Source organism: Eschscholzia californica, unplaced genomic scaffold (genome assembly GCF_041429995.1).
Source record: "Eschscholzia californica isolate CP2 unplaced genomic scaffold, dmEscCali1.0.p SCAF_3, whole genome shotgun sequence".
Lineage (NCBI taxonomy): Eukaryota > Viridiplantae > Streptophyta > Magnoliopsida > Ranunculales > Papaveraceae > Eschscholzia > Eschscholzia californica.
Window position 1 is genome coordinate 19,015,891 of NW_028238420.1, and position 27,426 is coordinate 19,043,316.

General features: G+C 35.7%; 1 protein-coding gene across 1 annotated transcript; it reads right to left on the minus strand.

Moving 5' to 3' along the window:
- Positions 1–1,147: 1,147 nt before the first annotated feature.
- Positions 1,148–25,364, minus strand: LOC147548865 (phospholipid-transporting ATPase 2-like). Its single transcript, XM_086669192.1, has 25 exons — positions 24,930–25,364; positions 23,123–23,353; positions 21,648–21,861; positions 20,044–20,160; positions 18,843–18,935; positions 18,572–18,746; positions 16,266–16,432; positions 14,514–14,618; positions 14,186–14,283; positions 13,958–14,109; positions 13,318–13,414; positions 13,065–13,174; positions 12,767–12,931; positions 10,112–10,266; positions 9,961–10,041; positions 9,677–9,797; positions 8,632–8,738; positions 7,511–7,642; positions 6,948–7,101; positions 3,392–3,509; positions 3,053–3,226; positions 2,825–2,876; positions 2,420–2,547; positions 2,151–2,301; positions 1,148–1,719 (listed from the first exon to the last, which is right to left on the minus strand). The coding sequence occupies exons 2-25, from the start codon at positions 23,245–23,247 to the stop codon at positions 1,378–1,380; spliced, it is 3,333 nt and encodes a 1,110-aa protein (XP_086525318.1). The 5' UTR covers positions 23,248–23,353; positions 24,930–25,364; the 3' UTR covers positions 1,148–1,377.
- Positions 25,365–27,426: the final 2,062 nt, after the last annotated feature.

Sequence of the window (27,426 nt, forward strand, 5' to 3'; positions counted from 1 at the left end):
AAATTATAAGAATTTTTTAACTTATTATACATCTTTTGGTCGGACCACTACTAAACTTGGCCACACCCACCTTACAACCATCATACCTATCTGTATGAGCATAATAGTTTGATAAATGAAGGACATCGTTTGGTGGGTTTTGTCAGACAAATACTAATAGGTTGAGTTAGGGCGGAATCCAAAGTAGTACTTCAAAACCGGAACCTGACCCATTTATTTCATCAAGTCGGCCAGATTGAACCTGCTTTTGGGTTTCAGATGTTGTGGGCTCTAACAGACTCGAGTGACTGTGACAGGTTTCAAATTCTCGAGATATTTACCCAACCCTCAGCATTATTATATTTTAGATTTCTCCTTCTGGACAATCACTTTTGAGTTGATACATACTAAGCACAAGGTATAGGTCGTGTTTGCCAGACATTGACAGTTCTATCAAATTTTGATTTTGAAAAGAGAATCTAGAGCTTGAGCCAGATTTCGTGAAAACAGAGAGAAGAATGTTTGTGTGTAAATTTGAAGGTTTGAGAAGTATAATCTCAACCGTAGGAGATAAGTTTGAGGGATGTAATATCATTCAAGATGAAGGTATATTATAAGAAAGATGCTCTCTTCTCTTATTATATAGATTAGAGCTAACCCTTCTCTTATTATATAGATTAGAGCTAACCTCACATGAGAGACTCAACAATCTCAACCTGAAGTGTTATTTAATTGGATAAACCACTTGAAGCAGTGTGTGGTCCTACAATTGTTACCAGGCGGCTTTTTACTAACTACTCATCATACAACAGATATGAAGTGGTGTAGTAAGACTGAATACTTCTAGTTCCAAACAATCCCATTTCACCAAATCCATATAGACTAATTGGAAAGTAGTCTGTAGATTGACATTTAAATAAACAGTATCAAAGCAAAAGCAGGATATAGAATTTCTCCAAAAAAACGGCGAAAAATCTTATACTTGACTACACTAAGAAATTTATCTAAAAGACAGAATAGCTCGATAGGCGATATGCCTGAATCCTCTGTTTTCGAAGGCCACAATCACTCAATCTTCTGGACATCGACCAGATTATGTGAAAGGTAGAAAACTAAACAATATCATCGTTGGAAGACCATAATATCAACGGAATAACTAGAGGAACTATTTGATTTAGATGTATATATTTCATCACTTTGAATGTCCAAGTAAAACCTGATTAAAATTGTGTTACAAAGTACAAACTCGCTCCACAAAAGAGGCAATGATTATACGCAATATATCCACTAATATTCTACAAAAACTGAAAAAAAGGAGAAAAAAAATGATTGATCGAGAATATTATGTGTGGTTGTGTTTGAAAAGCAAAAGAAAACCAATTGGTATGGTACCATGGATCAATTATCTTTTCTGGTATATGTGGAAGATAATCTGGATTGAGAAGGATGAAAGAAATCAAACGGTGCAGCCGAAGTACCACCTAATGATCTTCTAGTTGCAGTTGGTGAATCGGCAAGTAATGGCTCGTATACTGTGTTTCTATTTCTAGGTTGAGTGATAGATAAAGAAACGACTTCCTTGTCAATTGGTCTCGATTGTGGTTCAAGATTTCCCAAAGACAAGATTGTTCCACCGCTTAAGCGTTCTGCTTGTTGAAGTATATTTATAGCGCTTGATCTGTATGTATATCTGAAGTACTTCAAAGCAAATACAGGACCCATTCCTGCCACCACTACTAGCTGAAAAAAGAAAAGATATTAAAGTCAGAAAATAGGCCAACAAATCTACCAGAAAAATTTCAATCTAGATTAATTTACTGAGTGGTTTAGCAGATTATCTAATAATCCACCACATATATCTGCGAAGCTCTCACTCACTATGTTCATGTCTTATAATATGACGATAATCCTCGTGAAGCTAGAACCTATATACATTTCACTTGCACCCGAACTCTAAACCTTAATCCAAGTTAAAGCGTGAAAAATGATATTGTGCATCTTGTATAACAAAATCTAAGTTTTCGCAATTGTGGACTTAGTAAAGTTAAGGAACCACCACTATCAACGGTCTTGGCAACAAATACTTGATGAGTTACAAAGTTTCCCTAGAATGAGTAATAAGAAAAAAAAGATGAATAAAAGAATGCTGCTTTGGGTTCTTGTCTACTCACAAACATAGTTATCCAGTAAGATGGTTGACTGCATAGTCGGAACATGATCGTGTACATCCCAGTAGATGGAATGGCACTCAAGATCAAGTTGATGGCGTAAAATGCAACTAAATTACCCCAAATTGCAAGATGTTGCAAAATTGTAAAAGAACTGCACCATGAAATACAAATCGGATGCAATTAGAAAACACAATATCGTATTGCCTTTCATGGGGAAAATTGGTCAAATAAATCTATATCATGTAAGAAATTGATGGATGGATGCTTACTTGGTCTCTATAGTTACAACAAAAGCCTGCAACCAAATACATCCAGAGAGAGCCACCATTGATAGCTCTTCCATCTCACTTTTTTCATGTGAATATGCATGAATAGTGATTAAGAAAACGACAAGTGCCTGAAAAATCTCATTATCAGCAAATCTACACTAGCAACAAGAAGCAATGAAGTTCATTTCAAGAAATTAATAAGTTTCATTAAATATAATGGGCATTGATGCGTTAGTCCTACATACATGTTACCACTCAACTGAAGTGGTTTAACGGCCATTATTGCAACTTTAAGATTATACGAGAACTTTGGGATGTGAATGCCTATCTACTACATATACTGTATAAACAAAAACATATGTGTATATATAAAATAATTACTAAGTCTAGCAATATTTTACTTACATGAAATAAAGACCGCCCAAACCATCCAGCAAATGTGCTTGGATTTAAAAGCCTGGTCACAAAAGCAATAGTGGACTTAGTTCAGACCAGATAGAAACATTAAGACTTGAGGTGGTACATTACATAGCTCCCAAGACAAGCAAAAGCAAATCAGGTGAAACTGAACAGCTTACAAGTAAAGTTTTAAGTGTAAATAAGATAAATAGCAGAAACTGAAGAACTACAAACCTTCCAGCCTGGCAATAAAATAAAATTTGTGGGTTTTGCATCACAGTTTTTTCAGTAAGATCCTTGTCCAGGACACTGACTAAAACAGGGATACTGGTGTAGAAAACATTGTATGCCATCAGGCTGAAGGAGTTAAATAAACTGGTTCCCGAGATGCCTGAAATAAAAGAGAAACTGAAAAAATGTTCTAGTGTAAGTACTGAAACTCTGGAAGAACAGAAACATTATCGTCAGATTTTTTCTACGGAAACATGTCATTTGCAACATTAAATAACAAAAAAGAACTTCATAAAATATTTAAAATGAAACAAATTAACAATATAAGCGATAGGAACTTACAAGATCTGAATAAAGCATAACAAAAGAGACTTGTAAAATGAGTACTGGGACAAAAATGCTGTGCGGTTATAGGAGTACCGCCCATGGACAAGTATCAATCTTTTGAGAAACCTAAACTCTGCAAAATGATCAGGAAATATTTATATGTTAAATTTAGAGGAAAATGCATTATTTTAGATGCAAATAATTTGAAACAGGTGAACATAGCGCAAGAGGAATATTCCTGAGAGCTATGTAATAACCAAGAGACAGAAGTAAAATAAGCAACCTTGTTCTCACTAACCAAAAGGAAAAAAAAGGGAAAAAAGTCGTAAAAAACCTGTGGTTCTGAGCTAGACCCCTGGATTCTGGGAAATACCAAAATTGTTCTACTAGGAGTCAACATCGTGGCCCAAGTCTTCTAATTAATATCGGAGATAAAATAACAACTCTTAAATTGCACATATGGACGACCATCCAAACGAGTGCCTGGAAGCAATGGGCTCTAGTTTGATGAGTCTTTTATTTTCATAAAACATTATCTTGGAATTTAAGAAATGAAAATTAAACTATGAGAACAAGGAATCAACATTTAGGCTTGTTTGCTTTTTCTCATAATGACAAGAATTTGTTTTTGAGATAATCAAATGTTACTGTCTTGTAAGATTCTGGAGAGATTGAACTATCATCTTCTCAATGTGCGACTCTCCAAAATTATGATTTTGTCTTAGAACGGATTTGAAAGAGAGGTGACCCCCAAGAGCAAGAAAACAAGACAAATTACGGAGAGAGTATAAACTAGAGAGTGAAGAGGATTTTGTGATTTGCAATCTTTAATTCTTATTTTGATGCGCAGCGCAAATACTATTGGAATTAAAATTAGGACAATAAAGTCAAACTATAAAACTTAATAGGCACAATTAGCTAGCAAGGGATAAGTATCTCACTCTTAAAGAAAATAAAGGTTAATTGCCAATGGGAAGTTTGGAACTCGTGACCTGTAGAGCGTAACTCTAAGGCTCAACTAGTGGAGCTAGTATGCCTGGTGATTATCTTGTGATTTATTTGGTACTTAATCCGTAAACTGTACAGCCTTCTGAAGTAAAAATGAGGACGCCTTGTGATGGAGGCCCAGTGCGGGCGCACGGCCTGCACCCCCACCACATGGGCCTGTTCATAATTATAGAAACCCTCAAATTTCAAATATGGGGAGACCATGCAACCAAGTTAGTGGAAGCAATGGATTCATGGATCGATTCCCACCTAAATTCTTATCCATAAATTTGGATTGTTGACCACTTGGGACCTTAAGACTAGGCGGCTCAGCGGTTCAACTCCAAGGGCCAATAACAGCTGTGACCTGCCTTATACAGCTATCGAGATTAAGGTGATGCGAGCTAAAAAAGTACAGCCCATATGACAATATAAAATTACAACTCCTTAATTGAAGGAGTTGCACCGATTTCTAATTTCCTACTTGACTTGCTAACCCCACCTCAAAAGGGCTGGTTCAAGGCCTCATCAAAGTATCAAACTGCAAAGTTGTTCATTTAAATGAAATAAATAAGCTAACCTCGGGTCACACTCTTCCTGTATGCTACCTACCTGAGAGAGGGATCTCTAAGCTCTATGGACCAATAAGCTGCAGTTTGGATGTAATGGAAACACAGGTTTGTAACTGAGTTTTGAAAGTTAAACTGAAATTTATCAAGACTCATACTTCAGTTGGCCATCGGGCTTTGAATATTTTGTAAATGGCTATAGTGGTTCCAGGATTTATAGTTTAATTTTCATGATTGACTACTACTTGCAGTCGTGTAGGATTGGTGGAGACCAAGGAATGAAATTTCCCGAACGTTTCCTAAATTTAGATTAGCGGCACGAAATAACACTTGCAACTATTTCATGCATAATTTCCACCGACATGATCGAAATTTCCACCGAAATTGTTGGAAGTTTCGAAATTTCCACCAAAATTGTTGGAAATTTCAAATTTTCCACCGACGTGATGGATTTTTTTGTGTTATGTTTTTTAAATCTATTTGAATGATTTACGACGTGACTTAACTGCCTAAATTGATTTTGTCTAAGTAACACCCCTCATATAACTGCGTAATTGACTTATCAAACTAACATAGTTTGTTAACTCGTAGTCTATTAATATTATCAGTAAGAATGTCATCTTTGGGTGTTATAGCCAAAAAGTTATTCAATTTACCTCAGACGTAACTGTGTAATTGTTAATACTCCCTTAAACTAATAGATAATGTTATTCCTTTAGACATCATTTATATGCTTCATTATGGTTTAGTAATCTTGTTATAGATAATTGCAACATATTTCTATCATTTCTGTCAAGGAATGAAATTTCGGTATCGGTGGAAATTTCGGTCGGTCCAAAAGTGGAAACGTTTCGTGGAAACGTTTCGGTCTGTGTGACTGTGGAAATCTTACAAATCTGTCGAAATTTACTATTTTCTTTTGTTTAGTATGAAAGGTTAATATCTTAGGGGCCTAATATGCAATAAAATAGATAAGTTAGAGGGCTAATATGAATTATTCACCCCTAATAATCCAAAACCAGTTAGTTTAGGGGGTAATATACAATAAAACAGTTAGTTTAGGGGGTAAATTGAGTTGTTTTTTAATCACTCTGTTAATTTGATGGGCTATATTCACTTCAGAAATTTTTCGAGGTTAAATCATAATTAGTTTTTATAGGTTCTAAAACACCCCTCCAAAGTGTTATTGGCACCTCCGGCAGGCATTGGGAGTGAGGAAGGGGTGCCAACGACACTCTCTAGAGGTGTTTTTAGAATAATACTATTAAAACCCTAATCCCTTTTACTCTTCTTCCTCAACCGCACCTCCTTCCCCAGAAACCCTAATCCATTTTTTTCTTCTTCACCTTCTTCTCTGTTGCATCTCTTTCTCTCTCTAGATTTTCAAGTTTCAGATATGTTCTAGTATCAAATCTTCTTAGGAACTCAATGGTAATGAAGAATATAGTGAAATGGAAGATAAATCAAGACAAGATCAGAAGAAATCTGGAAAAAACCTATCTGAAAATGAAGAAAAAACCAAAAGAGATCTAGGGTTTCGACGAAATCTTGAAAATTTCGACAGTTTCTGTCGAAATCTTACACGAAACATTTGTAAGTCTTTTCGACCGAAATATGTTGACATTTGATTCCTTGATTTCTGTAGATTTGTAAGATTTCCACACTGACCGAAATTTTTCCTCTTTTGGGCCCACCGAAATTTCCACCTAAACTGAAATTTCATTCATTCCTTGGTTGAGACTTGAGAACCCCCACTTATTTGTTATCCTTTTCTTTAAGCTAAATAGCTAATATTAACAAACACCTAAAGAAGGGTGGCAACATAGGAAGGTACTAAATTTTCATTTATTCTTCGCGTTACTACTTACTCAGGATTCTCTAGATCACCTTTCTAAATAAAGATGTTAAAGCACTACAGAGAAACTTCAAGGACTGCAAAATGGTCTAGATGTGGGCATGTGGCGGCAAGAAAAACAATTATGTGTATGATAATACCGTACAGAAAAGGAACTTACTCCCAATGCTATAATCAGCTGCCCTTGCTGCTTGCATTCCTTCTCTCCCACTAATTCCAACTCCTATGTCAGCCTGTTGTATCATCCTCACATCATTTCCACCATCACCAATAGCCAGTGTTCTGTAATCACATGACTTTAGGAGTTCTACAAGCTGCACATATTCCAAAATAATAATTTACATTTATTATAATTGCGATAACTGTGTATTGCTATAAAAAAGTGAAGGTAATATATTCTAGAACCGTAGAGAAAAGCAACAACTTAATCTCCAGCTCTCGTTAAATTTCTGTAAAAGAATTGTATGCTTCAACTAGTAAAAAAAAAGGAAAAGGATCAGAGAATGTGAAATATAACAGTGTCACTAGTAGCAGATACGGCCGGGAAGTCTTACTAAGTTCATCAATTCATTCACCTCACAAGACTCACAAATCAGCATAAACTGAGACCAAGAACTGGAATACAGGAGATCCAGTTAAGTGAGGTCAAAATTGTTTCACACAAGGCTTATAAGCTACGGCACAACTAAAAAGAATACAAACTAAAAGGATGTGAAATAGCACCTGCGCTTTTTGCGATGGTGTTACACGGCAGCAGATGGCTGTCCTAGACAGTATTGCTAATTCCGTAAATTCTTTTTTGTAGTGTTTCAGTACAATTTCAAGTGCCCATCCATCCACTACAAATGCCACGTCCTGTTATGGACAAAATATGATCATTACAAATCTAATGACAGTTTGATAAGTAAACTCCATTGAACATAAGAAATAAACTGTATAACTATCTCATTATGTTAAAAAGCGAGAAATCAAGTTAACACAAGTACGCCTCAATCAACAAGAATTCTTAGTCTCCCGAGCTAGAGGAAGCGAATTAACAAGGAGCAATCAGTTATAAATGAAACTCTATGCCACCACCTCACCCACTCTCTAAGGAGAAGACAGCATGATACAAACAGATTAAACTAGGATCTTACCAAAGTAGCTCATCAAAATTCTGGATGAGAGTAACTCATACAAATATGGATGTGGTTGGGATAAGACAACTTCCAGTGACTAATTGATTAAGATGAAAAGATACAAGGTCAAACAGATTAACCATCTTCAAGTGCAAATTTTGAAGGTAATACACAAAGATCAATCCCATCAGAACATTGTTAACTTTTACGTAGCAGATACTGTAGCACATAAAAATGTAAAAATTGACAAGTCACTAAAGTTGATTTAGAAAGGTTTGTTACTATCGTATCAGGTTTTAAAACCAAGGGGAGAAACATACCACCAAATGCTTTATTTGGCTCTTCAAAGTTCAAACAACGAAGTACGACATAAAAATAATCTTTATGGGGGATACTTAAATCATAATTTACATAGTCATATAAAACGTTAAAGACTACGGAAGAAAAAGATGAATCTGAAAAAACCTCGTTACTTTCTTGTCTCGAAATTTAACAATTTCAGTGAATGAAATTATATATATTCGGAATTTTAGTTTCCACGCATTTGTGGGACTTTGAGAAATAATAGGGACTACATTATCTAATAATCCAAGTACTTTTGCAATAATACTGAACTAGTTAAGTAACATAACCTTGGGAGTAAAGAACTTAATTATCGACAGACAATAGAGATATTATGTTATTGAAGTCATACTTGTAGTAGAGTTGAGGGATGTTATTTAGTACCTTAGGTTCGGAGGTAGTTATCCTCATTGTAAGTAGCACCCGCTCTAAGCTTCTAGAAACTTCATCTTCTGTTCTTCCATTAATTAACAGAAGTTGGCCTTTCGGTTCTGTCAACAAGGACACTTGTGAGCTTCCATAATGGAGCCAAAAAGTTATACCAAGGGAAAGGATTTTATAATGATAACTGAATCACAAATTACTTTTCATGATTTCATCTGCCACAATCTTATGCCACATTAACACATGGGAAGCTTTACAGCTGCTGGAGCTGTTTTTTTAAAAGGAGGTTCGACAAAGGATCAGATCGGGTAACTCCCAAGCCCGAGTCGGTGCTCGAGTTACTACGTAATTAGATTGACTCAGGAGGCTATGATGGAATCTAATGGGTTACCATGGGCTCCTTAAGTTGGTCAGCGATCTTATCCCCACTGCTTGGTGAAGCGTGAAGGACGGGAGATTCTCCCAGTATTTTATTGATTCACCATAACCATAGCTACAGCCTTCGCTTGGAATGCCGTGAAAACTAACAAATACGAAAAATTTACCAGCTGTTTGTAGGCGTGATAGTAAATATTCTATCAAAATTAAAGCCCAGGACAATTCTATAGTTCTTTCAAACTTTGCCTTTTTCAGAAAGAAAACATGAGTTCAATTGCTGGCTTCATGCCTTGGATGGGGCCTGCTAAAATTTCTCACTAATAGCATATAACACCATCTAGGGAAACTGCACGCTTCGCCTCACATTAGATACTAGACCATTAATTAAAGATAAAAGTCATGGAAGCGGATCCCTAATATTATATATGTAAACAGACGCACACATATATGTTATGTACATGTATATCACAACAACCTTATCGTATAAAGGGTTCACACGACATATGGCCAGATAGGCCAGAAGAGATTCTTTTGCCCTACCTACGAGTTCGTCAACAACATCATGAGGTACTTCGGGTTTTCACATCTTTGAATCCATTTTAGAGACACACCAATAATTTGATTGACGCCTTTCACGCAAAGAAAAAAACTTATATGCAGAATCTACCTGGGGAGATAAAATTGCATTGAAGGGCTATCTGAATTGCTGTATTCTGTTTATCACCAGTCAACATCCAAAAGTTGATTCCTGCCTTCCGGAGAGTCTCAATAGTTTCAGGAACTCCGTCCTGAAAAATCACAAGGAAAATAAATAAACAAATCAACACGGAAAGTATATGAGTGTCACTTGGCGGGTAGCACCACAAATGATCATCCACAAGATCGTATTAAATCAACAATCAACATTATCATTCATGATTGTTTTATAAGGCGTATAATGAACTTATTCACCTGTAGACGATCCTCTATTGCTGTTACGCCAAGTATCTCAAGGTCGTGCTCCAACCTTTGGCAAACCTCAGCTATTCTCCACTGAACCAACAATGAATTCATCAAACAGTTAATTATATGAAACTTAATTGCTAAATGGTATAATCCTTACCTCCCTATCAACCAAAGTACTGTTTGCCTCTTTAAATATCAAAGACCACTCACGATATTCATCTTCCTCTAACTCACGCCAAGCCAAACATAACGTACGCAAACCTAATTGAGCGTACTGTTCCACGGCTTCAACGTAAGTCCTTATCGGTTGCCCTGAAGTAAATCTGAGAGTTAGCTGATACTTGCCTAGTTGATATGAAAAAGTTACATTTTTCTTAAACAGTATATAGCTCAAACTACAGACATGTGAAGTATGTTTGAATTATATAACTGAAGCAGCTACACAAACATTTATGGCGTGTTTGGTTGCATGACTCCTGAGTAGGATTCCTATAAAAAGTGGGGTTTGGTAGGAATCATGAATCCTTGGTTTATTTGGCTACCAAGAATCCACGGACTCTTTAATCCTAAGGATTCCTAATCTAAGCTCGAAAAATCGGAAATCGGGACTAGTCGGCAGACCCGGGCCTAGCTACTAGTCGGGACTACAACGGGACCAGTCGGATTTAATCGGTTATATATATATATATTATATAATATAATAATAATAATAATAACATTATATAATATAATAATAATAATAATAATAATAACATTAAACTAATATATAATATATATTATACAATAATACATAGGTTCCTCATTAGTCTAAAGTTCTAAACTATTTTTATTATTGATAAAAGAAAAGATTGAAGGAAGAACTTCTTTCATATAGTGCCAGCAGCCAAGAGAGAGAAAGAAGGGAGAGATAATCACGTGGTATCTTTTCACCTACTTTTGACAGACATAGAGAGAGAAAGATGAGGCAGGTAGTAAACACTAAACATGAGAGAAAGATAGAGAGAGAAACAAATCAGTGTATAAGGAAGAAAAGAGATGAAAGGATTGAGAAGGAAATCAAAGGTGACGGAGACTGTTGCTGAACTTCTTACTCTTCTCCTCTAATTCTCTCTCTAACGTTTCTTCTTTTATCTTCAATGGTTGCTGCTATAGCCTATTAGGGCAAGAAGTAGTAGAGAGAGAGAGGGGGACGGCTGCATAAGGAAAGAACATTAAAACCCTAACTTTAAGTTGGGGTTTTGAAAAAAAAAAAAAAAAAAAAAATAGCTGCTGTCCGAGCCGAGTTAGTCGGCGCCTAGCCAGCCGGGTAGTCGGCTCTAGTCGGCTCCTGGGCGCCGGCTAACTCGGCTGCTGAAATCGACTAGCTGACCGAGTGCTAGTCGATCGGCAGCTATGTTGTTTAGGGCGTGAGGCGAGGCGAGGCGACAGACCAATCGCCTCGCCTTAGCGCGCTTAGGCGTGCTTAAGCGACCGCCTCAGACGAAGTAAGAAATTAAGTATAGTGTATACTGTAAAAGAAGAAGAAGAAAACAAGTACTATTAAAGTATTAATGAAATCCCAAAGTGTTAATGAAGTAGTAAACTACTGATTCTGTATACTATATTACTATGAAAGACTTCAAGTGTTAAAGTCTCAAAGTATTAATGAAGTAATAATGAACAAAACAAGTACTATTAATGAAGTAATAAATATAGTTTATATTGTAAAAGAAGAAGAAGAAAGTAAAAGAAGAACAAAAACAGATTCTGTTTGAGAGAGAAAGAAACTGTGAAGGTTAGAGAGAGAAAGTGAAGTAGAATTATTTAAGGAGAAGAAAAATACAATACAGAAAGAAGAAAACAAAAGTCGACACCCGAGGAAACCAGGGCTCGCTTCCCCGAGGCGACTAAAGGCGCTCGCCTAAGCGTCTCAAGTCGACACCCGGGGAAATCAGGGGAAATCGCCTCTAAAAGAGGCGACACCCTTGTTTACCCATCGCTTTTGGCGCTTAGGCGCGGGGAAGCGTCGCCTTTGACAACATAGATCGGCAGCTAGCCGATTAGTGTGTAAGCGGCGGCTAGGCGCCGCTTTTTAAAGCATAGTTCCTAATTCCAAAATTTGTGTTGGACCAAAATCCCACCATATCCCGTAGGATTTTTGATTAATAAACCTAGATTGCAAACTTAAAATCAACAAAAAATCTTTCTTTCTACAAAATAATTATTTTAAAAATATTTCTTTTTTCAAAAATCATTTTTTTTCCAAAAAATGTTTTCCCCGAAAATCATTTTTTCTTCGAGACTCGCTTTTTGCCAAAACTCGAATTTTTCGACAACCGTTTCGTCCCCAAATAACTTTTTTTACGAAATCCGATTTTTTTTCTCGAAAACAGATTTTTCCTTGAAAACTTATTTTCCTCCAAACCCATTTATTACCAAAAAAATGATTTGAAAAACGGTTCTCGAAAAAAAAGTTATGAAGAAAATGAGAGGGTTCTCGAATGAAACGATACTTGAAAAAACGAGTTTCGAGAACAAGGTTTCTTCAATATTTTTTCTAAAGAAGCATTTGAAAATACTCAAATAATAGGATTCTTATTAGTTGTCAAACAAACCAAAAAATATTACTTGGATTCATGGATCCGAAGGACTCATGAATCCGCGGATTCATGATTCCGTCATCCAAACACACCATTGATATATTATCAACGACCCTTTGCTGGAACCATTAACAAGTTGGTTCCCACCCTCTAGGGCTCACGTTCGTGACACGGATTCATACCCCTTAACGCATGCTGACCATTCCAAACAAAAAAAAAGACAATAGATTTACCAGAAGATGCCAGAGGAAGAAGTGTTTCATCTGCTCCTTTAGACAAAAGGATGATCTGCCCACTGTTGCAATCTTTAACCACCACTGACATCCTCTTCCTATCTGAGGTAAACTCTAGAACGTCCAGTAATTCAAATTGAAGATTCGAGCCATTGAAGTTGATTTCTGGAAAACATCAAACGAGATGAAGCTAATAACTATCTCCAGATTCTCCACATACACAGAAACAAAAGAGAAGATATTTCATTCAATTGTAAGAGAAAGACAAAGAAGGTGGTCTACTGAAGGATACCCATACCAAGATTATTTCCGTTCTTATTGGCGAAAACCATGTGCAAGTGAGCAGCAGCATTTACAAGGGCGTCTTCATCCTGGGATTGTGCCTTGTAAGAGATTCCTCCACTTTTGCTACAGATGAAAATAAGGGTACTTTATCAAAAAATTAACATGCATTGTGACCTTATGTAATGGAGAATGTGATAGAATGCATGTTAGACATCAGATTGAGCTCCTCATCGCCAAAATAAGAAGAAAAAGCAAGAAGAAATTACCTTTTCACAGGAACTACGGTGTTGCATATTGCCATAACTGTAAGGAATTTGATGACATCAGGGGAATTACTAGAAACCGCGTTTAGCAACTCCACATCTGCAGAGAAACTCAGAAAATAAAGATATAAATCCCCGGGACAAAATTAGGTACAAACATCTGGGGTTTATCGGTATATATAGAAAAAAAGGAAAAACCCAAAATGCTAAAAATTCAGAAAGCAATAACCCAGAAAGTTCAGCTGGGGTTAGTAAATATTCCAGGACCATTTCAAGTGAGAAAGAAACATACTTGATACTCCACGTCCAAAACATAAGATATTCTGGTGACCTCTCCATACATTTATTTGGATGAGTATCAACATCTAATACCGTACAGCTATTCTAGTTCTGTTACTAACACAGTTAAGATTGTTCAGGTCAAAATAATGATGTTTGAGTTCTTCATCAATGAGTAGTTACACACAATTGAGGAAATTAGAAACTGAAATCCTTTAGCTTTAAAGTAAACATGGTTGTCAAGCATATAAGCACCTTTCAAGACTACAAACCAACCAGGAATGTGCTTTATCAGTTAGAGTGTAATACAAGTAACACGAGGGGACAAATAAATTGAAGAAGCTCGAACACAATCAAAACAAACCTTTCAACGCATCTCCACAGTCATCACTGTCATTTCCGTAGAATGTACTATTAATACAGCATCTCTTAAAAATCATTTTGTTCTCAGTTAGAGTCCCAGTTTTGTCAGTCAAAATGTACTCCACTTGTCCCAAATCCTCACTTACTGCTGTGCTGCAATGAAAAATTATGTGTCTTGACAACGAGATCATGTAAAGATATTTGATTTGTTGTATGTTACTTTTCTTACTTTGCTGCATTAGGTGGAGTGCTGGTTTCCTGATCATACATCTCCCTGTCCCAGTCTATAAACTTCGCATACAAACTTTTCATTAAATCTAGAGATACCTGTCACAATCGCATGTAGTTTACAGAATAGTTAGAGAAGAAATCCATAATCTGAATGGTAAACAAGAAGAAATTGAACGGCAAGCCATGCCTAATCTCCAGATATTTTTTTTTTAAATTATTCATCTCTTTATCTTCATTTGAGTAAGAACTACGAGGAATATTATCCAACCTTGCCAGTACGTATGAAATGGAAGGGATAATATGTAATATAATGCACAGCATCTTACCTTTATAGATATAGGGATCATTATGGAACATAGAAGCTCAAACCGCAGAGGGATGACGAGAAGTTCGTACCATGGATCTTCATTTGGATACTTAAGATACCATTGCTACAAGGAAACCATAAATTAGGTATAAATTTCTATTGAAGAATTAAAATGATAAAGAAGTTGAGAGAAAAACCATAGCTAAATATGGTGTAACATCACAATGTATGACAACTATCATTCTAGCGGTGTAATTTTAGATATATAAAAGCATTAAAGATGAAGAGTGCTTCCTCAAAACTAGAACACGGAAAGAAAAAGCTCAAACAAGTGGTTTTCGAGAAACAAAATTTTGAAACTGGTTGCACAAATCAAGAGGTAGACATATTACTTTAATTAGCTTGAGAAAGTAGATTGTCATGACTAAATCTCTCGCGGGTTACAAAGGTAGTAAAATGAATATTGGTAAGCAAATCAAGAGGTAGACATATTCATTTCAATATTACGTGGACAGTTTATTGCTTTGACACGTGGTACAAGTACTCGCACACAATACACTACCCAAGATGTGGTTTGCTAGGGTATACCTCATCCATACACTTTTTTTGGGCGATACATTTTGGACTCTTTTCCTAAACAATTTTTTTTTTCAGTCATTTGAATTAATAAGAGGGCAAAGAACAAAACATGGGAAGGGAAACAGGGACTAGCCCTCCCAAAGAACACAGAAAGCAAAACAAAAAAGAAAGACTATCAAGGCCTAAACTATACTATACAACTGGAGTACTACTCCAAAATGGCCTCCCAATTCAAAATAAAGTCTAAATACGTTAGACTCTTCGCCCACCCCAGATTCCGGGTCCAATGAAATAAAAGACCTTTAACATCTTCCTCCTCTAGAACGCTGGAACCATTTCCTTCCCTAAAGATTTTAGCATTACGAAACTTCCAGATGGATCAAATGATGGCACTAGGGATGAGATCCCAGAGTTCCTTCTTAAAGAATAGATACACCCTATGATGTATAAAGAATAGATACACCTGCTCTTGCAGTTAGCTACTTAAGTGAAAAATCTTGCAGTTAGCTACTCATTTAATTGGGATGACATTCTATCTCGATAAAACTTAATTAACTATTTAAGTGAAAACTCTTGCAGTTAGCTACTCATTTAATTGGGATTATATATTCTTAGTTTCTTACGAGATTAAATTAATTAAGGCTGAAGATCTTGGCATGCAGAAATTGGAGTAATGGGTCAGAAACGCACCCGAAGTTGTTACTGTGAATGATACAAATTGCCCAATGGGGTATAGGATCTGGTAAACTCGGTTCATTTCTCTCTCGAGAGTTAGTAATCACTCTGTTAACAAGAAATGAGAAGATTACCCGTGTACGGCTGTACGCTTTAATATCAAATCCAAATTCTCGCCCATAGTAAAAGGAAATGACAGCTAAAAAGTTCCAAGAGTGTATCCTGTGTCCCCTTAAATGATAGGATGTCTCTTTGACTGCGAACACGTTGCAGCCTTGTCTGTCTACCTCTCATCTTTAAAATTATAAAATACAGAAGAGCTCTAACTAATTAATACTTCAATCTTTACTTGTCTTAAACTCTTAATAAAATAGTTATCCAATTCTAACATGTATGAAAAGCAATGACATATGTAGGATGGCAAGAACAAGACTACGAATACATCATAATTGATGATGCATGCAGATGTAAAATAGATCCATGGACTCGTCACAAGATAAAGAAACTCAAAACTAACCTTATGTGATTCACTATCCTTCCAGACGTTACCAGATATGCCTAAAACAATTACAACAGCTATTTGAAACAAGAATATGGCTCCGGTTAACTTGTCGATCATGGCATCCATAGCTGTGAGCTTTGGTTCAGCTATACCTCTACTCATTCCCATTTTGGTTTCATTGCCTGAAATGCAACAGTAATCAAAGGTTTGACATAATAACAACATACGAAATTGAAGGTGCAACACAAAATTCAGTGCACCTTTAATATTATAAATTCATATTGTGTAAGTGTCCGGCTCATCTTCAAACAGATTCACCATCACAAGAAGGAAATGAAGTCCTCATATAATCTATGCATAAATGAAAAAAGCAAGGTCTTAAATTTTGGTTCCGATCTAAATTCAGTCAGCGTGGATACCAAACATTGGTGGTAGAGATAATTATAATTTTGTGGAAATGCTGTCCGAAGCTGCATAGGGTAAAAATATATTTTACTGTGAAAACCTTTTTACAGGATATAATAAAAAAAATACATTGAGAATGAAGAAACATGCCTAAACCGAAGGTACTATAATGATAAATTACATAAAAGTTATATTACTTAAATCACATTAAAATGTAATGGGCTCAGAATTGGTGGAAGACGCTGAGAAGCTGATTACTGATGATAAATCTATAAACTTATGTTAATCATTATAAATTTTGTAAGTTATTGTTGTCAAACACATCAAAAAGGGCATTTTTTACAAACAACAATGTCATAGCTGGTAAAAATTATAAAATTGACTATTGATAGATTTACATTTTTCCAAATATTACATTTTTCCTAAGTAACTTTATTTGAAGATATTACAACTATTTGGTCAATTTGGAAACTGGGAAAGCAAGAAATGACGGGATGTTTAAAGACTCAATCACTAGTTTCAATCTAGAAGTGGAAGACATTTTGGGACGGCTGTTTCACTAGAGAAGAAACACGTACTGGGCCAAGGATTGGACATTTTTTTTTTCGAATTGGGATGATCTAATGAAATAACAATTAAACTCTATGTAAATCATCCCTTTTCCCCTACTCCGTAATTAGTATTTCATTATTGATTCAAATCTTAAAAAATAAAAAATAAAAAGATATTACTAATTTTACAGACATGATACACATAAAATCAAGGATTTCGATGGAAATTTCGGTAGGCATGGAAATGGAAATATTTCGATCCTATTGACCGAAATATTTTCGAATTTACTTCCTTGACAAGGCATTCTTAAGAGAAACTTAGTTAAATTTCGGTTTCAATGGAATCTTGGGCATGGAAATGGAAATATTTCGGTCATCTCGACCGAAATATTTCGAAATTTAATTCCTTGTATATAATACTTTGATCCTTATTCCAGATGGTGTATTGTATTTTTTTTTAATTATTAATATTTTATTATAATATTGTGTGTAATCAACATAGTAGTGCTTTGTAGCGTCAATTATTACTTTATGAGAAATTTGATATTTGTGACTCTGTCCTTAAATCCCCCAACCCCAACACTTTATAATGGAGTCCTTTCTCTTAAATCAGAAATGGTATTTCTGTTGAAGAATGAAGGCCAAGCAAATGATACCCACCACCTAATTAGCATTCGACCATAAAACACCTATCTTGCCTTTTATTCTTTTGAGCTTATTATATTAATGATTTGCTGTATATCTCCACCTTCAAATAAATTGAACACAGATTTACAGAAAAGTGACTCCATGTGTATAGTTTTCTTTTGAATTCACATTCTACCCTGACTTCATTCAGTATGAAAACTAAATCTGACTACACGGACTTTGGTTTATATCTTACCCCTTAATTGCCCTACCGTTGCCACAAAAACATGCAACAACAACTTAATTCCAGAAATTCATCGAATAAATGACTATTTACATGAAGACACGATATTACTTACGCAGTACTGTTAATTCTACTTCGTCGCTCTCTTAATCAAGGCTTACCAGAAACCCATTACTTACACAAAAGATTACAGAATCTACGCTTTTTTTGGGAATAACCTTATAAAAGTATGTGCCCCCTTACTATACTACGAAGGGTTATGAAGGATGTTTTCTTCTGATCTTTGGCGAGCTTGATCTGGTTTTATAGCCAGAAAATCCGTCCATGAACAAAAACAGTTATAACTTTTGGTTATACTTATTCCCAAATAACTTCTTCTGTGGTCAATTTTTTTTCCTAGATCATCAATAAGTAAGACATATAGTGGCACAAATAAAGTGATATAATATTATAATGTTGCAATCACATAATCATTCTAAACTTTAGAAACTTGCCTGTATATACAGCTACTCCACATGCCCACTCCGTATTCCGCAAGTAACAAGACTGAAGCAGTGTATTATTGATGGATAAGGGACACAAATCATTATCAATAAAGGGAGGAAATAATCTCATATTAGCATCAAATCTTCTAATGTCCTTGTCTGGATTGGGACATTCAATGACACCCTGTATATGAGACAAACAAAGTGGAAAATAAGGGAAATGATGATGACACAAAATGAAATATAATGCTTGAAAATAAGCAGAAACAGAAAATCGTGCCTTCATTCTATGTAACAAGTCGGAAGCAAGACCCATGCAAGCAGAGGGTATAAATCTCGTCTTCAAATCTGTTTCCCCATCTAGGGCTGCAGTCTGTAGATGTTTAAGGTAAATATTAGTGGGGGAAATCCCCCATAAGCATGAATATATAGATATACATATATATATATGTATATATATATATATATTAATATATGAAAGGTTACTGCAATTATTTCAGCGTTAATAGAAAAAAGAAAAAAGGGGCAATTACTGTTTAGAACTTTGACAAATCAAAGATAATTTCCGAGGATAAATTGCAAAATAAGTTTATAATTATTGTACAATGTTAAAAACAAGACTACTATTGATCCAAATTCAACTCCAATTTGATATTTAATGGATGTAATAACTTTTTGGTATACAAAGGTCTATACACGAAGGCTGTCAGTCTGTCACGGCAAGAGTCTGCCGCATGTAGTCCAAGAAACTACATCAGATGCTGGAAAGTGTTGGCATTTGAGCAGATGCAAAAACCAAGAAAGAGATGAATTAAATTCTAACACTTGGTCCAATAAACTACATCAGATGCTTGAAAATGTTCGTAGGCATTTGAGCAGATGCAAAAACCAACAAAGAGATGAACTAAGTCTAAGTTTCTAACACTTCGCTAACCCAGTATCACGTTCAAGATAACCCCTACAAATGGTAATTGTAAATTGTAGTTTGTACAATCAAAGGTTTTGAAGTGCCAATTTTGTCCAACTACCTCACTACTAAGCAAATGTATGACTTTTCGTTCAACTTATTCTTTTAAAATCCATATAGTTGTTAGAAATGGATTATTTGCTTGCTTTAAGTGATTATATGCAATACACAAACTGATTCTTGTCTATTGGTTACTTCATCACAGTAAGGACTAAAAAGAATCTCAGATGGAAAGACCTCAAATAATTACTTTTTGCTTTTTTGAATCATTTGAATTAATATTGAACAAATAATTACTTATGGAAGCTTTTTCATGTGGAGAAAGAAAACTCTAGCAGTCAGTAGGTTTACATTTATCCAAATATTAAGTGTCAGAAACTCAGAATCCTAAATTTGTTTCTTATTAAGCCTCATGCATTAGCTATACAGTTCATCTAAATAACTGCAGGTCTACTGTTTTCCAGTGAAACACAGCTTGAAATGGTAAGAATAAGAAGCTAGACCCATAAATTACCTCAATGTAGCAGATACCTTGCGGATCAGAAGTACCAATTAAAACGAGATCACATGGTACTTCATCATTCTCCCGGAGCCATACTATATTACCGACACGAACATCTTGTGCTTGAACCTAAAACAACAAAACAGCATTAACAGAAAGGTTCTAAAAGGGTCTAATGAAGCGAATCTAGTACATCAAAGAATAATAAAAGATGGAGACCTGACTTAAGAAGTTAATAAGCACATGATAACAAAAAAAATATTACTAACAATCAAAGACCTCTAATATGAAAATAGTGGCGGCAAGACAAAAGAGCCCAGATGGGTAACCCCTTTTAGAAAAAAGTTAACACGTCAATAGTTTATAGATATTAACTTCAACTACCTTCCCCAACTATTGGATCACTCACTTCATTCACAGAATCACAGTTGCCCTAAATCAGTTAGCCTAGTTTGATTTTATCTTTAATCAGTGAACCATTTATTCCTAGGCACCGCAAAAATAAGACAAGTTTTGCATGCATTATTCAAATTTCAATTTTTGAAACAAGTGACAAGTAGATCCCCTAATGTACAGGAACGGCACGTCGAAAGAGTTATTTCTGAAGAAAATCTTTTGCCACAGCCACTGAAAAAGGCAAAAGTGTCATCACCTTGGTAGACAGTCCTTTTGAACCCAAAAATACACCCAAGAAACAAGCCTCCTAAAATTTGTCAAAAAGCATGACCTAGTATCAATTACTGTACAAGATGAGCGTAGAACTGTTACAGCCCTGCTGTGGAACAGACTCATTTCTCTAAAAAAACAAGGTAATCCTTATTTCAGTTCAATAAAACAAGGGCACAACCTTGTTTTGCAAATCATGGTTTTTGAATTTGAATCTAAGGATAGTATCTCCAAGGGAGGCTCCGAATCAACAGATTTTTTGGTCAATCTCAGAGGAGATATGAATGCCTGCCCATGCTTGATTCAGTATAAATAGGCATTTGGTGTATTGTCTCAATTTTTTAAACATTAGAATGTCTGAATTTTTTTACTGGCTGATAAATCCAAGCAAAGTAAGTCTTTTGGAGATGTCTTGGATTTTTTTTTTTAATCATTTGATTTATTTTTTGGAGATGTTTTGGATTTTGACTGGCCGATCAACACAAGATTATAGATACAAGTTTCGGGTGCCTCAAAGGAGAAAGTTATTTTTTAAATCTTTTCTTCTGGGAAATCAGGTACAAATTAGGTTGGTATGTGTGTGAGACGCTCATTGATCTTTACAGCTATCACCTTATGCTCAAAATTCCTATTTTTACCAAACTTCTCATGATTCTATCACGGTCACCTTGGACACAAAAGGTCAAGATTATAATGGAATCTTGAGTCATTTTTGTTGGATTCAGTTTGATAGTTCTATATGCCCATCCATATGTTCGCTTGATTATTTTGTAAATTATAGATTTGTCTGACTAGATTCTTCTGTACGGGGTAATGAAATATAATTTGTTGTAATTCCAAACAAAAAGTTTGTCAATCATTATTACTTTTACTTACTTTGTTTTCTGGGTTTTCTAAGATTACAGCGTATAACTAGGACGAACTTAAAGATTGAAAAGAAGTACACGTACATGTTGTTTTATTCCTTGCTTTACAACCCATACTTCTTTCTCATTTGCTTTCTTGTCAGATAGGTATCTATTGTAGTCGTCCCATGCTTCTTTGGTAGCTGAGACTGAAAATATAAAAATCAGGGGACCCCATGTGCTTGCAGGATTCACTGGAGTTATGAGTGACCATAATTGGAGGCATGCTATCAGCAAAAAGTACTGATTCATGAAACGGCTGGAGTTAAAAAGGAAAAGGAAAAAAATTAGAGCTACACTCACGCTGTCATCCATACACTGAACTAATGAAAAGCATCAAACCCATTATCTGTTTAGACTTTCGATTACTTTAACACTAAATTCCACAAGTACGGGGATCACTTTGTAGTCCGGCAATAAAATATCGAAATGCAACGGTTGGTAAAAAAAATCTGCACATGACATTGATGTAAAACCATAGAGCACTATGGTTTGTAAACTGAAAGTCTACAAACATTTAGCAGTTCATAATGGTAGCTGAGCAACTGATCTGCTATCAGGATGGAGAAAAGTAGTTTAGAAGCTGTGTTATGTCTCTATAGCCTGACATACAGTAACTAAACTAAGAAGCTACAAAAAGTCAACATAGCAAGAACCGTAGCATATTGGCAGTCAACAGACAATAATAAGATATAGAATAGCGAAAGCCATGTTCACAAAATGTAGAAGAAGTTGGCCATTTATAGCTCAGAATCAGATACCACCAAACTTTGCATGGCCTTCTGTAAATCATAGCTAAAAAGATGTCTAGCGAACTGGTAACTAAGTCTCACTAATTATCATGACAGACAAACCAAGCATACGTTTCAATTTAGTGTGCAACATATAGTATGTCAAAAAACAGAAACCCCTGATTTGGCTACCCCATTAGATTAAGCGTAGAAAGGGCACTTTTAGACTAGTAAGAGAAAGATAGACACTAAAAGACCAGTAAATTTGTAAAGATAAACTATGTGTCGACATGATTTTATACAGATCCAAAATCTACACATTAAGATACCATTGCTTTTGTAGAAGCTCTCTTTATGCCAATATAGAATGAGGACTAAGTTATGACTATCAATTCTTTCAATGAACTTGAAGTTTTGACGGTGAGTGCAATCTTGCAAAACTTGAGCCACAAAAAACTTCAGGATGGTTGAGTGTAGAAGAAAAGAGACTGTTTAGTTTAGCTTAACCATATCTATACATCTGAACTAATAGCAGTGAACGGGTAAACTTGAAATTAACATTTATGAAATCCTTACTTTCTAAAAAAGCATTTATGAAATCATGCAAACTATCATACAACACATCAAGGAGTACTTCCGAAATGCTGGAAATAAGAACCACATGTACAAACATTTAAGACCTATGATGATTATGTTTGACATGAACTTTAGTTTTAACTGCTGTTGAAGTTTAAAGTGACTAGCAAACAAAGAAGGTCAAACAAACTAAACCATGAGGTTAAAGATCACCTGAACTGTTCCCACAAGTTTTTCGGTAGGAAATTCCATATAGTGTACTTTCTATTCGATATACGGTTGTCACAATACAGATCTTGTGACAAATCATTGTCATTGATGTACACATAACGCTTCATTGTAGACTGATGAGCTAGGGATCATGCCACATATATCCTTTATGACTGCCACATATTCATAAAGGAATGGAGCTTACCAAAATGGTCTACTTGAAGAATCCCGTGCCTGCATGAAAAAAATCCACAACTTTGCATTGAAAAAGTAATAAACCTGAAGGACCAAATTTTGACCCAATCAAGCATAAAGTCGTCCGTAATCAACTGTGGCCAATATATGTAGTTTTGTGAACTAAGAGGAAAATGTGAACTCCTCGTGTGGACACAAGTTTTAAACCAAGATGCAGGGTTTTTCCATGTCAATTTACAATGTCCTTATCTGCAAGACTGCAAATACAGATAACCGAAGTTACCGAACCAGTATCTTATACTATTCTCTTTAGCAAATATGTAAAATCCATATCTTTGGCTCTAATCTGAGAATAACTGAAACTTAGATTCATATTACTCAAAAATAGGTGAAATAAACAAAATAAAGAATAAAACAAAACAAAACAAAAAACTCAATTACTTGTGCACCCCTATATTGATTTTGACTGACTAATAACTAATCCATTATGTGACTGACGAGAACCCTGCTTCATTACGTTCAATTTTTCCCTCGTCCAATCCGTCCATAATCTTTTGTGCATATTCACAGTTACAATTAAGCTTCGGAATTTCCTTTTTAAAAGGAAAAATTACAGACCAATTTGTAGTTAGTCTAGATGAATTTAGCAACAATCTATAACACCATGTCCTTCGGCACGGCAATGCAATCATATCACATCTCAGAATGTGTGGATCTAGTTACCATATTTAAAACTACAAACATTAATACCTATTTTGCCAAACTCATGAGAGCCAACTAACAATTGGTTCATATAATAACACTTAAATAAACACCACCAAAGCATAAACGTGAACAGTGGACTCAATATTCGCAAAGTTCAGTACATATCAAGCGGAGCCACCTTCCATTTAAAACAGTAGTTACCTTCATCGAAGTTTGGTGCTACGTAACGGCCCTCAATAAAACTTTCCTATCTTAACTTTTAGTCCCTATTTTAACCAAAAACTTGAAAGTTGAATATCTCATTCATTTGGAATCGGAATGCAGTGATTCATGGTTCTAAACTCAAGAGCTCAACGAGACGAACGCAATGATATACTCCATTTCTGAGTTTGACGATTCTAACCGAGCCAAAATCGGCTCCGATTCCAACATCTTAATGTGAGGTGACTTCCAAAAGCTAGTTATAAGTACAAGAGTACAAGCATAGTTACTCTTTTAAACTGACTGATTATACAATTATAACACCAATAAAATCCCTATAGCAACAGTTTTTCTTTGTGTCAGTCTTGTTCCTCAGTTTCATTTGAATATCCTTTATGTCATTGAATTTTTTTTCCATAATTTGCTTCTTACACTTAACAGTTGCTAACTGAATTGCTGTTAAAATGTGGCAAGAACATTATACTACTACCCCAAAAGCAAAACACTAAATTTGTCTACCCAAAATTATCCAAATTCATTCGATCATAGAAACTAAAAAGAAAGAAACGGTTAAATTCCAAAAATGCACAAAACAAGATAATCATTACCGAAGAAATGGAGATGAAATACAAAACCTAATTGATTAAATCAGAGATCTAGAACTCAAGATATTGACTAAATTAATGATAGAGAATGAGAAGTAGCTTACAGGAAGACGAGAATGAAGGATCGTGAGTCTGTGACTTCGGTGATTGACAGATGATAATCAAGATGACAAGTTTTTGAGCAGATGAAGAAAATCTCAGTTCCACGAAACTCCAAAGTGCCCCCCAACAACAAGTCGTCTCTCGGTTGCTCCACGGAGAGAGATTACCGGCACGGATGCCCTTAATTTTTTTTTCTTTTGTTTCTTTCTATACCTACCTGAAAACGTGGGAATTTGTCAAAAATGAAGATGACTTAAAAGAAGTCCTTATCACGTGTTCCTGAATGTGCCCAATACATTCCAGAGTAAATACGCAAAAAGTAAACCTTAAACCCAAGTTTAGGGTGGGAATCCGGGGGTTTAGGTGTCCATTGGTGCTTCTAGTCCGGGCATGAGAGTTTTGGGAATCCACGTAGCTTATGTCAAAGCCTTAGAGTCATGTGTTGGCGCGCGGGAATCAGGTTAGAATGGGATGTGATTCCCGAAAATCACAATTCTGATTACTGTTTGGCTCGCGGGAATGCATGAGAATCATATTCCTCCAGGAATGAGATTCCCCTAAATAAGATAATAGCAAACCCAGGGATGGGGGTTGGGTTTGTAATTCCCATTCTCGGGAATGATTTAGTTTAATATTTATGGACGAAATTATTCTTAATTAAATATTACAATGATCAATATTAAAATCGTCTTTCACATGATATTTAACTAAATTTTTTTTAAAACTTAGGATTTCAACCACCACCACAACAACTCTCTCTCTCTCACACACACACACACCCACACTCTCTCTATCTCTAGTTTTTTTCTTCACTCGTTTTGTGTTCATTCAAATCGGTTTCATAACGTTTAAAAAAAACTGATACCTTTATTTATTTTAAACTAATGTTTAGATACAAATTAAATTAGTGTATCACGTTATGTCTACAAATTTCAATAAATAATACTGTATACATAACAAAATTGACCTATAATGATGTAGTTAAGTAAAAAGGATATAACAAGACTTTATAAAAGTTTACATTCCTATTCCTATACGAACCAAACACCGAGGTAGGAAACTATCAGGAATTTCATTTCTATTCCTAGTCAAGTCAAACATCAAACTAAAGTAATCCTATTCTCAGGAGTCAGTTATGGGAATGCGGTGCCCGGGAATCACATTCCATTCTCGCGCGCCAAACATGGCCTAGGAGTGGTAGTGGTTCAAGACATTTACCGAATTTCGTTCTCTCATTACCAGTTGAAAAGTTCGAAGCTATTTTATCTAATTACTTTTATAGATAGTTTTTATGAATAAGACATAAAAATGCAGGATCTTTTGGCAGAAGTAAAGCAGGGAACTGGTCTGAACCGCCCAGTTGAGAACAGTAATTGGGCTTTCGTCGTGGAATTCAACTCGTCTCCCTATTAATGGGCCTCTCCCTATGGTCGAGCGACTTCGTTCCTTTTTTATTTGAATTTGTCAACGGGTTTACTGGGCCCGACCCCTACACGAGCACTATAAAAAAAAAGGAAAAAACGACTAAACACAAAAGGACTAAATAAACAAAGAATAAAGAAAACAAAGAATATGGTTGTCCCCTACTTCTGAATTCTTACTCTAATTACACCACTTTGATCCTCATGCACTATCTTCTTTAACTCTTCTGATATCATATTTCCCCTCATTTCTGTATATCCCATGATCGGATTCATCTTTGATAAATAGTCAGCAGCTTTGTTTATTTCACGGAACACATGTTTGATCGAACAATCTTCCATTTGCGCCCATAATTCGCGAATCTCCCAAATTATGCGTAGTAGTTGCCACGGAGGTTGGTTAACTTCAGACTTCAAGATCGAAACTGCTAGAGAGGAGTCTGTGGCGATTATCACTTTCTTTCTATTAGCCTTGATGTCTAGCGGAAGCCCAATTTAATACCCTGCATTTCATGCATTCTTACTGAATATCTCCCTGTTTTAGCTGTTGTTGTAACGATGATACTGCCTACATCATCGCGAGCAATATCACCGTATCCTCCTGTTCAGCCTCATAAGATCCATCAGTGTTTATAAGCACCTAACCTATCGGTGGACCTACTCATTTGCAAGTCGTGGCTGTATGCAGACGCAAAGGAATCTGTAAATTCCACCTCTCGGTGATCTATTAGGCCTCGGCATACCAATTGGCCTGACGTTTCCAAGAAGCAACCTTGATCTTTACTTCGCTAACCACACCCATTTTGACTGTCAATCTGTACCTTCATCCCTCAACCATTAGAAGCAATAGCAAAGAAAAGAGAACAAGCTCTTCAACCGCAGCTTCGGCAACTCGAGAAGTTCAGTTTGTGAGGAACCGACCACTTCTTTATATACGTCGCAATTTGAGGATTTGTTTGTCTATTCTTTCCTTGTAGTCGTTTCATTTCATTCAACTCCTTTGGGGTAGGATTCTGACTACGAAACGGTCTCTCTCAGCCTTACTAGTTGTCTGAGATGAGTGTCCAAACCGAATCAA

What these genes read in the sequence shown, in the direction of transcription:
- LOC147548865 (XM_086669192.1), bottom strand. Translation starts at nt 23,247, where the DNA reads ATGAAGCGTTATGTGTACATCAATGACAATGATTTGTCACAAGATCTG. An exon ending in TGGAGTAGCTGTATATACAG is followed by an intron (nt 16,433 to 18,571) that starts GCAAGTTTCTAA and finishes GTTGCATTTCAG; the next exon opens with GCAATGAAACCAAAATGGGA. An exon ending in TTATGCTTTATTCAGATCTT is followed by an intron (nt 3,227 to 3,391) that starts GTAAGTTCCTAT and finishes ACATTTTTTCAG; the next exon opens with TTTCTCTTTTATTTCAGGCA.